A 14125-nucleotide genomic window follows, 5' to 3' on the forward strand; every position below is an offset into this window, starting at 1 on the left:
AAAAAAAAAAAAAAAAAAAAAAAAAAAACTGGCCAGACATGGTGGCTGGCACTTATAATCCTAGCACTTTGGGAGGCCAAGGAGGGTGGATCACTTGAGCTCAGGAGTTCGAGACCAGCCTGGGCAGCACAGCAAGACCCCATCTCAAAAACAAAACAAAACAAAAAACAGTGAATACAAACTAGGTGGTATGAATTTTAGGGAAAATTTAACTCCAGGAACCTCCTCATTTCTCATAATGGAAAGTCAAAACAGACTGAATGGGCTGGGCACAGTGGCTCACGCCTGTAATCCCAGCACTTTGGGAGGTGGAGGCGGGCAGATCACAAGGTCAGGAGTTCGAGACCAGCCTGGCCAATATGGTGAAACCCAGTCTCTATTAAAAATACAAAAATTAGTCGGGCGTGGTGGCACACGCCTGTAGTTCCAGCTACTCGGGAGGCTGAGGCAGGAGAACCGCTTGAACCTGGGAGGCGGAGCTTGCAATGAACCAAGGTCACATCACTGCACTCCAGCCTGGGCGACAGACCAAGATTCCATCTCAAAAAAATAAAAATAATTAAAAATACATATACTTAATAAAAATCAGGAGTTAAAAAAAAAAAGGAATTGACTTTCTTTTTTTTTGAGATGGAGTTTCAGTCTTATCGTCCGGGCTCCAGTGCAATGGCGAGATCTCAGCTCACTACAACCTCCACCTCCTGGGATCAAGCGAGTCTCCTTCCTCAGCCTCCCAAGTAGCTGGGATTATAGGCATGCACCACCACACCCAGATAATGTTTGTATTTATAGTAGAGACAGGGTTTCACCATGTTGCTCAGGCTGGTCTCAAACTCCTGGCCTCAGGTGATCCACCCACCTGGGCCTCCCAAAGTGCTGGGATTACAGGCGTGAGCCACCACACCTGGCCTCTTTTCAGGAATGAAAGGTAGGTATGTGAATTTACAATCCTAAATAATTTTTTCAAGCTTCCCTGCAATAGCTCACCATTTGTATTTTATACATTCACTTATGTTCTGATGAGTAGCCTAGATCACTACAAAGAACAGAATGAAAGGATAATTAAAGCCACATAAAAGTAAGTATTGAAAATAATTTAAAGTTAAATCATCCATATATTTTAGAGAACTAAAATGGCCAGTATTGGCAAGAATGAAAGCATCAAAATCTCTCATATACTGCTGAAACAAACTGGTAAAACTTTGTAGAGGGTAATCTGGTAATATGTCTCCAACTAAAATAAGCACAGACCTTTGAACTGGTTATTCTGTGTCATATCAGTTTGTTCTGCAGACATGCTTACGCAAGTCCACAAATATTCACTCCAACACTTCCAGTAATAATGAAAAACAGGAAAAAACTAAATGTCTATCAATGGAGGATAGAAAATTTAAACTGAGCTAAATGATAAAATATACTGTTAATGTAGCCATTAAAAAGAATGAAATAGTGTTATATAATTGTGAGACGATATCCATTATATTATTTTAAGTGAACACAAATTGCAGAATATCATCATCTTTTCTATTTTCTAAAAATGAGTACAAATGACTGTACATGTGCATTCATGTATGCAGATGTAAGCACAGAGACAGTTCAGAAAATATCAAATTGGATGCTCAGAGAAACAAAATTGGGAGGTGGGACAGGAGACATAACAGATGATCACTTTTATATTTATGTACAACTCTAGTTTTCACTTGCTTCTATAAAGAAAAACCTAAGTGAACTATCTTTAGGAAAACTAAATAAAACTAAAGAATAAAGAAGAGGTGTTTAACATAATAAGAAATGGCCAAAGTTGGTCAGGTGAGGTGGCTCACACCTGTAATCCCAGCACTTTGGGAGGCTGAGGTGGGTGGATCACCTGAGGTCATGAGTTTGAGACCAGACTGCCCAACATGGAGAAACCCCATCTACTAAAAATACAAAAAATTAGCTGTGTGTGGTGGCAGCTGCCTGTAATCTCAACTACTCGGGAGCATGAGGCAGGAGAATCACTTGAACCCAGGAGGCAGAGGTTGCAGTGAGCCAAGATCGTGCCACTGCACTCCAGCCTGGGCAACAGAGTGAGCCTCCATCTCAAAACAAAACAAAACAAAAAAGAAGAACTAAGAGGAAATAATCAAAATCAAGCATTACACTGGCCAAATGTCTGAAGTTCAATAACTAAAAATCCCACTGGTCTCTAAGCAAAAGACAAGGTACTGTTACAAGGAGGAAAAGTTTTTGGTGGGCCTTAGATTTCTTCACAATAACATTTGATGCCACAGGTTATAAAAACAATGTCTACAAAGTGCTAAGGGAAATACTATGTGGCCTGAAACAACCAGACTCAGCCAACTTGTTGTATAAACATAAAGGCAACAGGCAGACATTCTCAAGTAAGAAAGTAACGCAGTACATAAGAGGCACACTTAGGGAAAGGGCAGGGGGTGCGGGAAATCTGCTAAGTGACTGTACTCACCAACAACGACATTAATAAAGATAAGAAATGAGAAACTGTGCCATAAGGACTGAAAGCAAGCACCGCATCCATGTGAATTATACTTGGGAAATAACAATGTTATAAAGCTTGACAATGTTAAAAAACAAAAACAAAAACAAAAAACTGGCCAGGCATGGTGGCTGGCACTTGTAATCCTAGCACTTTGGGAGGCCGAGGAGAGTGGATCACTTGAGCTCAGGTGACACCAGCCTGGGCAACACGGCAAGACCTCGTCTCAAACAAACAAACAAACAACAACAGTAAATACAAATTAGCTGGTAGGAATTTTAGGGAAAATTTAACTCCAGGAACCTCCTCATTTCTCATAATGGAAAGTCAAAAGAGACTTAATAGGCCGGGTGCGGTGGCTTACGCCTGTAATCCCAGCACTTTGGGAGGGTGAGGCAGGCGGATCATGAAGTCAGAAGTTGGAAACCAGCCTGGCCAATATGGTGAAACACAGTCTCTACTAAAAATACAAAAATTAAGCCAGGTGTGGTGGCATGCGCCTGTAGCCCCAGCTACTCGGGAGGCTGAGTCAGGAGAACTGCTTGAACCTGGGAGGGGGAGGTTGCAGTGAACCAAGGTCACATCACTGCACTCCAGCCTGGGTGACAGACTTGAGACTCCGTCTCAAAAAAAATAAAAACAAAAAAATTTTAAAAACAGATACTTAATAAAAATCAGGAGTTAAAAAAACAAAAAGGAATTGACTTATTCTTTTTAGGAATGAAAGGTGGGTATGTGAATTTACAATCCTAAATAATTTTTTCAGGCTTCCCTGCAATAGCTCACCATTTGTATTTATACATTCACTCATATTCTGATGAGTAGCTTAGATCACTACAAAGAACAGAATGAAAGGATGATTAAGGCCATGTAAAAGTAAGTATTGAAAATAATTAAAGTTAAATCATCCAAATATTTTAGAGACCTAAAATAGCCAGTATTGGCAAGAATGAAAGCATCAAAATGTCTCATATACTGCTGAAACATTAACTGGTAAAACTTTATAGAGGGTAATCTGGTAATATGTCTCCAACTAAAATAAGCACAGACCTTTGAACTGGTTATTCTGTGTCATATCAGTTTGTTCTGCAGACATGCTTATACAAGTCCACAAATATTCACTCTAACACCTCTCGTAACAATGAAAAACAGGAAAAAACTAAATGTCTATCAATGGAGGATAGAAAATTTAAACTGAGCTAAATGATAAAATATACTGTTCATGCAGCCATTAAAAAGAATGAAATAGTGTTACATAATCGTGGAACGATATCCATTATACATTTTTAAGTGAACACAAAAGCAAATTGCAGAACATTGTCATCTTTTCTATTTTCTAAAAATGAGTACACATGATTACGCATGTGCATTCATGTATGCAGCTATAAGCACAGAGACGGTCTATAAAAAATCACATTTGATGCTCAGAGAGACAAAAGTGGGAGGTGAGGTGGGACAGGAGATGTAACAGATGATTACTTTTATACTTACGTACAACTCTAACTTTTACTTGCTTCTATAAAGAAAAACCTAATTGAACTCTATCTTTAGGGAAACTAAATAAAACTAAAGAATAAAGAAGAAGTGTTTAACAGAAAAAGAAATGGCCAAAGTTTGAACCTAAATAAGCACAATTTTGCATCCTCATAAGGAGTGTAGTAGCCTCCAAAGATCTGTGATTATGGTCTATTATAGTAGCAACTAACTGGTCCAAAACTAAGAGATGATAGAAATCAGAAGAGCAGCTTCCTGGTAGGGTAGCTGAGTACAAGAGATGTTTCTGGGATAATGGAAATGCTCTATCTTGACTGGGGTGGGTCTTGGCTGCACAGTTGTACATATTTGTCAAAACCCAACAAACTAAACATTTAAGATCTCTTCATTTCACTGTATGTAAATTTCACCTTTAAACAACTGAATACAAGATGAAAAACTTTAAAAATTAAACTAAATAGAATGAGCCTATACAAACCAACTTTAATTGCAAAAATACATTCTTATAGTAAAAAAAAAAAAAACAAAAATATTACACATGAAAATTTCCTTTTATTTCCCCCCTCTCTCCCAATCTAATTTCCTCAGAGTTAACCACTATTAAAAGTTGGGTATGTTACAGCTTCCAGACGTTTTTTTACATGTAAATAAATATACATAAATCCACAGTTGTGTACTTTTATTAACTGCAAAAAAAGTAATTATCCCAAGTATGGCAATTTGCTTTTGATACTTAAAAACTGATCATAAACATCTTCTCTGATTCCCATATTAAAGGCCATATACTATCCCATTGCATGGACAAATCATAGTTTATTAAACCACTGCTCTATTGCTGCCCACTAAATTGAAGTTTTAACAAACTTCAATTTTAACAAAAGCATTTCTATATTTATTATAATTCTTAGGAGTTTAAAAAGATTTTAGACCATAATTAGGAATTTTAAAATGCTCCATAGGAATAAAACTCCATTATAATCATTATACTATGAAAACTTATTTTTCCTTTTTTTTTTTTTTTTTCGAAACAAGGTCCCGCTCTGTCTCCCAGGCTGGACTGCAGTAGCACAATCATGGCTCACTGCAGCCTCCACCTCCCAGGCTCAAATGATCCTTCCACCTCAGCCTCCTGAATAGCGTGATGACAGGTATGCACCACCATACCCAGCTAATTTTTGTAATTTCTTTTAGTAGAGGTAAGGTTTTGCCATGTTGCCCAGACTGGTCTCCAACCCCTGGGCTCAAGGGATCCGCCTACCTCAGCCTCCCAAAGTGCTGGGATAACAGGAGTAAGTAAGCCACCAGATCCAGCCTGAAAACCTATTTTTCAATTTTCAAACATATGCTTTCCAAGTACGTAAACGCGTAGAACATAAATGGCACACAGTAGTTTAACATAATTGTTGAATTATGAATAAAATTTTACAGGCTGGGCAAGGTGGCTCACATCAGTAATCCCAATACTTTGAGAGGCTAAGGTGGGAGGATTGTTTGAGGCTAGGACTTCAAAACCAGCCTGGGACACATAGTGAGACTGTTTCTACAAAATAAAAAATAAATTAGCCAGGTCCAGTGGTGCGCACCTGTAGTCCCAGCTACTCAGAAGCTGAGGTGGTATAATTGCCTGAGTACAGAAGTTCGAGCCTGCAATGAGCTATGCTTGTGTCCCTGCACTCCAGCCTGGGTAACAGAGCAGGATGCTTTCTCAAAAAATAAAATTTTACAAACATATCAGCTATGAAAGTAGCAAACAGGTTACTCTATATTTTTGTTGCAGCTCAAAAAAGAGTTTTAATTTAGCACTGAAAATTCATATGAAACACAAGTAAACAAATGAAATAAAACTTCACAGAAAGTGGGGGGGAAAAACATCACTGCACTAAATGGACCTAAAATGCATTATTCTCAAGATCCTTGGGCCCATTCCTAGTCTTCTTTTGTATTATTTTCCATGACAGAGTCTAAAGTCTGCATTTATAAAGTTTTGAATTCCTGTTATCTATAGAAAGTTGCTAACAATGGAGAAACTTAGTATTATCACTGAACAATTAAAAAGCTCCCTGTGACAAACTTTTATTGAGAATAATATAATTTGGAAATGAAGTTCTTACAAACCTGGGTCCAATAACAGGAATAAGTAACACATCTTGAAGGTCTGGATGTTGAAGAATAGGAACACTTAATCCATTAAACTGCTGTTAAAGATAAACATGATTATAAAGCAATCCATACATTTGATACATTTCAACTTATGGAACTTTTCAGTATCATCATCTACCACAGCATGAAGCCCTAGTAGCTCTGGGGCACTTTCACCTTATTCCACGGGATACTGTAAAAATCCAAAAGACCTCAAAACAACAATGTTTTCTCTATTTTAATTCTGAAGTATCCTAACTTCCTTTTAAGACTCAATTTTGCTTACTATTTGGCATTATAAACACAAACCGTGGTTACCCTAAATGATTTACTTTAGAAACTTTTATTTAATATAGAATTACATGTAGTATTCCTTTAAGAAAAGTTTCTGAATAAGATGTTAAAGACTGAGATTACTATTGATAAATACTGCCTAATATACACAATCAACACTGGCATCCATGTCAGCTTTGGTGAGGAAAAGAAATGTTTATGGTAGAGGTTTGGGATTTTCAGTATCCTCTATTATAAGGGAACCAGAAGATTGTCACACTGAAAGCAGGTACAGGTGCGGGAGCCAGCTCACATCAGCTCAGGAGAGCCACTGCATGCATCTCTTTCCAATTCCATGGTCACACATGTAGCTACCAGGCAACATGGTGAGTATTTATACCACAGAAATCAACAAACACCACAAACTGGGGTTATTTTTCCCAGAAAGGGTTTGTTAAATATGTACCAGCGTACCACTGTCACAAGCAGAAGACAATTGGACACCCTACACAGAATAAAAAACAGCTGCATAGGGGACTGGATGACAGGGACCGTATACTCTATTAGAGGGCAGCACGCAAATATTTGACAACAAGTCTGCCTTGTAGGTTAGGGTTTATCAACTCCATTTTCACATACTACATAAAAGACCAATCACCACAATGTATGTTTGCATTGCCCCACAGGATTCATACACTATCTACAGAAAACTTCTGAGATCAATTTACTGATTTCTAAGTTGATAAGGAAACAAAAAATAATCGTGCACATTTTAGAAATATAACTTCATATCTACCAAGTCACCAGCTCTCTGAACTTCTGCTTCTTCCAAAGGGTATAGTTATCCAACAGATAACTAATAAGCAATCTGAAAGATAAATTCCACCTCAATCAATCAAATCCTTCCTTTCTCTTTCCCTCCCTCCTTCATCATTTTTATAGCCTTACAGTACCAATTATAGGGAACAAATCTTGCCAAAGAGAAGATAATGAACTTCGATTTTTGTTTTGTTTTATAAGTAACATTTGATTTAGACTGTAGAAATATCTTATACAGAGATCAAAACTTCTCAAGCCAAAGGTCATTGTCTCTCCCTTTCGATTAGAAGCATGTTAATATATAAGTAAAACCCATAAAACCACACATGTACATACCCTTCATAACACACGTTTTTTTCCAAACCAAGCATATCACCAGCTTCTTTTAATGTTGGTTTCTGCCCTATGCTATTTTAAAACAGCCTTATTGAGATAATTTACATACCATAAATTTCACCCATTTTAAACGTACAATTCAATGATTTTTAGTAAATTTAAAGAACTGTACTCCAGTTTTAGACAATTTCCATCATCCCACAAAGATCCTTCACGCTCACTGGCAGTCAATCCCTGTTCCCATTGCTAGGCAATCACTATCTTTCTTTCTCTATAAATGTGCCTTTTTCTGGACATTTCACATAAATGGAATACAAACCAAGCATCCCTAGTCTAAAAATCTGAAATGTTACAAATCCAAAACTTTTTGAATGCTGACATGATGCCAGAAGTGGAAAATTCCATACTTGACCTGGACTGGTCAAAGTCAAAATGCAGGCTCACAACACAGTTCATCCAGCCTACTGTGTTTTTGTTGTTGTTGAACAGCTAATTCAGGTATTCTGGTGATGCTACTGTGCTGCTTAGTTACCCTGAACACATTATTTTTTTCACTGTATTAAGGTATGTCTTTTTTTTTTTTTTTTTTTACTGTTAAGTGCTTACATATGAGTAAGTACAAGAAAATGTTGGCCGGGCGCGGTAGCTCACGCCTATAATCCCAGCACTTTGGGAGGCCGAGGCGGGTGGATCACGAGGTCAGGAGATCGAGACCATCCTGGCTAACATGGTGAAACCCTGTCTCTACTAAAAATACAAAAAAAAAATTAGCCGGGTGTGGGGGTGGGCGCCTGTAGTCCCAGCTACTCAGGAGGCTGAGACAGGAGAATGGCGTGAACCCACGAGGCGGAGCTTGCAGTGAGCCAAGATCACGCCACTGCACTCCAGCCTGGGCGACAGAGTGAGACTCCGTCTCAAAAAAAAAAAAAAACAAAACAAAACTGAAAACGTATAGGTCAGGCACGGTGGCTCACTCCTGTAATCCCAGCACTCTGTGAGGCCGAAGCAGGTGGATAACCTGAGGTTAGGGGTTTGAGACCAGCCCGGCCAACACAGTGAAACCCTGTCTCTACTAAAAATACAAAAATTAGCTGGGTGTCTTTGAGCGCACCTGTAATCCCAGCTACTCAGGTGGCTGAGGCAGGAGAATTGCTTGAACCTGGGAGGCAGAGGTTGCAGTGAGCTGAGATCGCGCCATTGCACTCCAGCCTGGCTGACAGAGCGAGACTCCCTCTCAAAAAAAAAAAAAAAAAAAAAAAAAGAAAATGTATATAAATACAATTTTCTCTGTATATAAATTCAGAGTCAGGAATGATAGTGATGTCAAACAACCAGATTGTCCACATGGCTATCTGAGATAGTGACACCTTTGCTTTCTGATGGTTTAATGTATATAAACTGTTTCCTGAACAAAATTATATAAAATATTGTATAAAATTACCTTCAGGCTATGTATACAAGGTGAATATGAAACATAAAAGAATTTCATGTTAGACTTGGGTCCCACATCCTTTATCTCTCATTATATACATGCAAATATTCTAAAAGCTAAAAAATCCAAAATTTGAAACAATATGTAGCATCTGTGTCTACCTTCTTTAATATTTTTGAGGTTAATCCATACTGTAGCATGTATCAGTTCATTCTAGTTCATAATTTTTATTGCTGAAGGATTCTACTGTATTAATATATCACATTTTGTTTATCTCCTTAAGAGCTGATGTATATTTGGAGTATCCCCTTTTGATTATTATGAGTAGTGCTGCTATGAACATTCATGCTGGAGAAGTTACATGAACATATGTTTTCATTTATTTGGAGTATATACCTAGGAGTGGAATTGCTGGGTTTTAGAGTATGATTAACTTTTTAAGATACCACCAATGTTCCAAAGAGATCATATTATTTACATTTCAACCTACAATGTTTGAAGATTCCAGCTTCTCCATATTGTCACCAGCCTAATTAAATTTTATATTATTAAATTTCAGGCCAGGCACGGAGATATATGGGATTCACGCGTGTAATCCCAACACTTTGGGAAGCCAAGGCACGCAGATCACTTGAGGTTAGGAGTTCGAGACCAGCCTGGCCAACATGGTGAAATCCCATCTGTGCTAAGAATATCAAAATTAGCCGAGCATTGTGGCGAGTGCATATAATCCCAGCTACTCGGGAGGCTAAGCCAGGAGAATCGCTTGAACCTGGGAGGCAGAGGTTGCAGTGAGCCAAGATTGCACCACTGCACTCCAGCCTGAGCAACAGAGCGAGACTCCATCTAAAAAATAATGATAATAATAACTCAATATGTGGTGCACAGATATTGGGGACAAAACACTTACTTTTATATCATCCTATTCAGGACATCTCTTTAGGACATGTGAACTTTTCAACGTGAAAGGAAAAAGAAATCCACAGCCTAAAACCTCCTCCAAGTATGCTTTCTTACTAGAATCGGGTACTGCTTTACCACTGGTTTCCTATCTAGTGACTCTGACCAAAGCTTCCCTGTCCAACGTTAACCTTCAAAGAAAGGGACCCAAAGCCCAGAGTGACTGATCCTAGCCCGTGGGATCTTGTATATCCAGACTAGGATGCTAAAATATCCAGGTTCTGGAAATCATTTGTTATGAAAAAAAATAATAATAAAGCCAGGCACATGGCCTCACGCCTGTAATCCCAGCACTTTGGGAGGCCAAGGTGGGCAGATCACAGGGTCAGGAGTTCGAGACCAGCCTGGCCAATATGGTGAAACCCCATCTCTACTAAAAATACAAAAATGTGGCAGGCGTCTGTAGTCCCAGCTACTTGGGAGGTTGAGGCAGGAGAATCGCTTGAACACAGGAAGCAGAGGTTGCAGTGAGCCAAGATCGTGCCACCGCACTGCAGCCTGGGCGACAGAGTGAGACTCCCTCTCAAAACAAAACAAAAAAAATCTGGATCTGAGTTATGGATACTTCCAGTGGGCCTCAGAACAGTTTCCTTTTTATTAGCTGAAAACATACACATGGTTATGGAAAAGTAATGATTTTAGTTGCTTAGGGCAACTACTTATGTTTTATACCTGTCATTACTCTCAATAAGATTATCACTATCAATAAAAATCAGATTAATTTTTTAAAAATCTTATTTAATTATTATACTAAGGTTTGGTCTCATACACTGAGATGCCATAGTTGGTTCTTCTAATAACATGGTCGTCTATTCACAACTTGGTACTTATAGAATTGTTCCTAAAGAGAGTATGACAAAGAGTCCATAAATGTAATAGAGAGATTTTTTAAAAGGGGATAAGTGACTCAGTGATAATTTTCTGAAATTTTCTAAATAACTAAACACAGCTTGTGATTGACAAATGGAAACCCTTTAATCATAGTTGCTTCTCGCTTTTAATTCAGACACAAATAAGGCAGAAATGAGTCTGCTGACACCCACGTTACATGTTACCAGTCACTGAATAACTACAGTATACAATTTATGTGGTACCTCTCAGCATCTATTTTTCTACATCCTACATTGCTTTTGAGGTAAATTTCAGTGTACAGTGTATGAAACACATAAGGCAAAGCTTTCAAAAGCAAAAAAGTATATACAAGATAACTCAAAAAAATATAAACAAGATAACTCATACTTTCTGCTTAGAAGTCATAAATGCCATTTTATAATATTGTTTTCATCTGTAAGAGGAATATTTTGCCAAAACTATTTTATTGGTTGGATAAAAAAAGTCTCATGCTGTTTTACATTGAAAATAGATTCAGACTCATCATCTTAATTTCCCGGTTTCATACATAAGGCGCTCAACACCTTGTTTTTTTTTTTTGAGACAGAGTCTCATTCCATCGCCCAGGCTGGAGTGCAGTCATGAAATTTCGGCTCACTGCAACCTCCACCTCCCGGGTTCAAGGGATTACTCGTGCCTCAGCCTCCCAAGTAGCTGAGATCACAGGCATGTGCCATCATGCCCAAATAATTTTTTTATATGTTTTAGTAGAGACAGGGTTTCGCCATGCTGGCCAGGCTGGTCCCAAAGTCCTGGCCTCATGTGATCCACCTGCTTCAGCCTCCCAAAGTGCTGGGATTACAGGCATGAGCCACCACGCCTGGCCCAACATCTATTTTTTTATGTCAATTAACAATATAATCTCACAGGTACTTAGTATGTACCTCCTTACCCCTGGGCTTATCTCAGCTATACCATCTGTCCTCCTGGTCATTATATGCTACTTATCACAAAGCCACAGGTTTTTAAGGTTAGACTGGACTTCTTCACATGTATTTTAATGATGAAGCTACTAAGGCCCAGTTTAATGCGGCCCAGAGGGGTTTAATGAGCTATTTTAGTCACCAAAAATGAATAAATTTAGAATCAGAAGTACTAGGTTCAAGTTCTAGCATTACCACCTAGGATAACTTTGAAGAATTTACCATTCATGGTCCTCAGTCTCCTTATCTGTAAAACTGGAAGTGTATTATATCATTCATAGGATTTTAATGGAAAACATGGTAGATTGCAAAAATGTAATTATGTACAAATGACAGAAAATTTCCACAAACCTTCTGAAGTTCATCAAGTAACAGATTTTTCACATGTTGTACTGAGGCTAAATGTGTATTCACTCTGACAGTTGTGAATGACGGAGGATGTGACAGGTGCTTTAACAAAGTTTCAAACTTCCTTTCTGCTTCTGGTTTACCTAAAGCAGTCACAATCTAAAAAGAAGAAGTTAATGTTTACATTTCCTGAGAATTAAAAACAGTCAGCAGAGCATCCTTATATATTAATTCCATCTAATGAAACATCGCTTAGCAATTGTTCAGCTCCATTCTATTTTGCTGTATTGTTTATATGTTAATAGCAACTAAGGAAATAGTAATACTTCACGGGGTTCTTGAGCTTAAACATGGTAATAAACACCTAAGAAAATGCCTGAAATAAAGGGCTTAGAAAAACATTGCCTAAACTTCAAAGCATTACGAACATTTTCCAAATATTAGTATCTGCTACATTTATTCACATAAATTCAGGAATTCAGTCTATTTATAATGCATTACCATTACAGCATCTCTGTAGAGCTAACATTATATCCAAGTTAGTTGGATGTTAGCTAATTAGCTAACATCATATCCAAGAGCAAACTGGGTGGTATCCTTTTAAAACACCAATATTTAAAGAATAAGTAATGTTGATATAGTCACTGTCATATAAAGATTCCCCTAGGACATCAGCTTTTTAATATGGTGTTATTAAATGTAACAAATATATATTATCCAAAAAAGATGAGTAGCAAAGACATCTGTCAGATATGACGGTATAAAGACTCAACAATATTCCCTTGTAATTAACCGAAGCTTTTCAAGAAACGTATTTCTTTTTTTTCCTGTTTGACTAAACCCTGCTTTACAGAATCTTCACAAACCACTTGTTAGCCTACTCATGCACCAGCCTTAAAAGTATTCATACTTTCTCAAGGTTTAGTCTTATCAAAACTGAACATTCAGCCTGGGCAACATGGTGAAACCCCATCACTACAAACAATACAAATATTATTAGCCAGAGTGGTGGCCCCTGTCTGAGGTCCCAGCTACTCGGGAGGCTGAGGTGAGAGGATCACTCGAGTCCCAGAGGTCGAAGCAGCAGTGAGCTGTGATCACGTCACTGCACTCCAACATGGGCAACAGAGGGAGACCCTGTCTCAAAAAAAAAAAAAAAAAAAAGGCATAAAACTTAATATTCCTTTCCCTTCAGTACTTTTCACAAAGGCATAGCTTTTCATTTTGTAAAACCATACCACTGATGAGACTCGAGGCAGAGGCAGTGTCAAAGAAAGACGTTTGGATCTTCTTTATAAAACGATGTTCTCCATTTTAAAATCTGCTGAAAAAAATTGTGGAATGCTCCTACTTCTCCTAATATGTGCCTTATATTTTAAGTCCCTTGAAATCAACAGAATATATTTTCTCTTTCCATACAGTCTAGTCCCTCAAGCTAATCTTTGGAAATGAAACGTAGAAATCAAATCTAAAAGGCATGGCTTCAATAACATATTCAAAAATGAGTAACATTTAAGTGGTGTTACTCTAACTAAAAAAACTAAAGATTTCAAAAAAAACAAAGTTGCTTAGAGGCAACATGGTAAAGTGGAAGAGAGGACAGGCTTTGCAATAAAAGACAATCAACATTTACTGAGGACTTCTGTGGCAGGCACTGCCAATAGCAAACAAAATTAACATTTTTTGAAGACTTACATGCCAAAACAATGCAAGTTGTTTTCATTTACGTTTAATATCCTAAAACAACCTGGTAAAATATTTTTAACTTGACTAAAAAATTAAAGATTTGAAAAAAAACAAAGTTGCTTAGAGGCAGCATGGTAAAATGGAATAGACAACAGGCTTTGCAATCAAAGATAATCAACATTTACTGAGGACTTTAGCAAATAAAATTAACATTTTTTGAGGACTTACATGCCAAAACAATGCTAGTTGTATTCACTTACGTTTAATATCCTAAAACAACCTGGTAAGATATTTTTAACCATTCTCAATTTTTCACAGAAGAGAAAA

General features: G+C 37.7%; 1 protein-coding gene across 18 annotated transcripts in view; it reads right to left on the reverse strand.

Annotated features, from left to right (window-relative positions):
- Nucleotides 1-14125, reverse strand: part of NSUN6 (NOP2/Sun RNA methyltransferase 6) — a 113800-nt gene that overhangs the window by 90891 nt on the left and 8784 nt on the right. For 10 of the 18 annotated variants that reach the window (XR_010146814.1, XR_010146815.1, XR_010146813.1 and 7 more), the window contains 2 exons: nucleotides 12116-12271; nucleotides 6107-6186 (listed from right to left, as the gene is read on the reverse strand). The exons of 1 other annotated variant lie outside the window; for it this stretch is intronic. Coding sequence is in view for 9 of the 17 variants with exons in the window: in XM_063781442.1 (XP_063637512.1) it covers nucleotides 6107-6186; nucleotides 12116-12271 (236 nt within the window). In the remaining 8 variants the exon portion in view is untranslated. The remainder of the gene's footprint in view (nucleotides 1-6106; nucleotides 6187-12115; nucleotides 12272-14125) is intronic. 7 more of the 18 variants (XM_063781444.1, XM_024346240.3, XM_063781451.1 and 4 more) reach the window with 2 other exon arrangements.

This window comes from Pan troglodytes, chromosome 8, assembly GCF_028858775.2.
Source record: "Pan troglodytes isolate AG18354 chromosome 8, NHGRI_mPanTro3-v2.0_pri, whole genome shotgun sequence".
NCBI lineage: Eukaryota > Metazoa > Chordata > Mammalia > Primates > Hominidae > Pan > Pan troglodytes.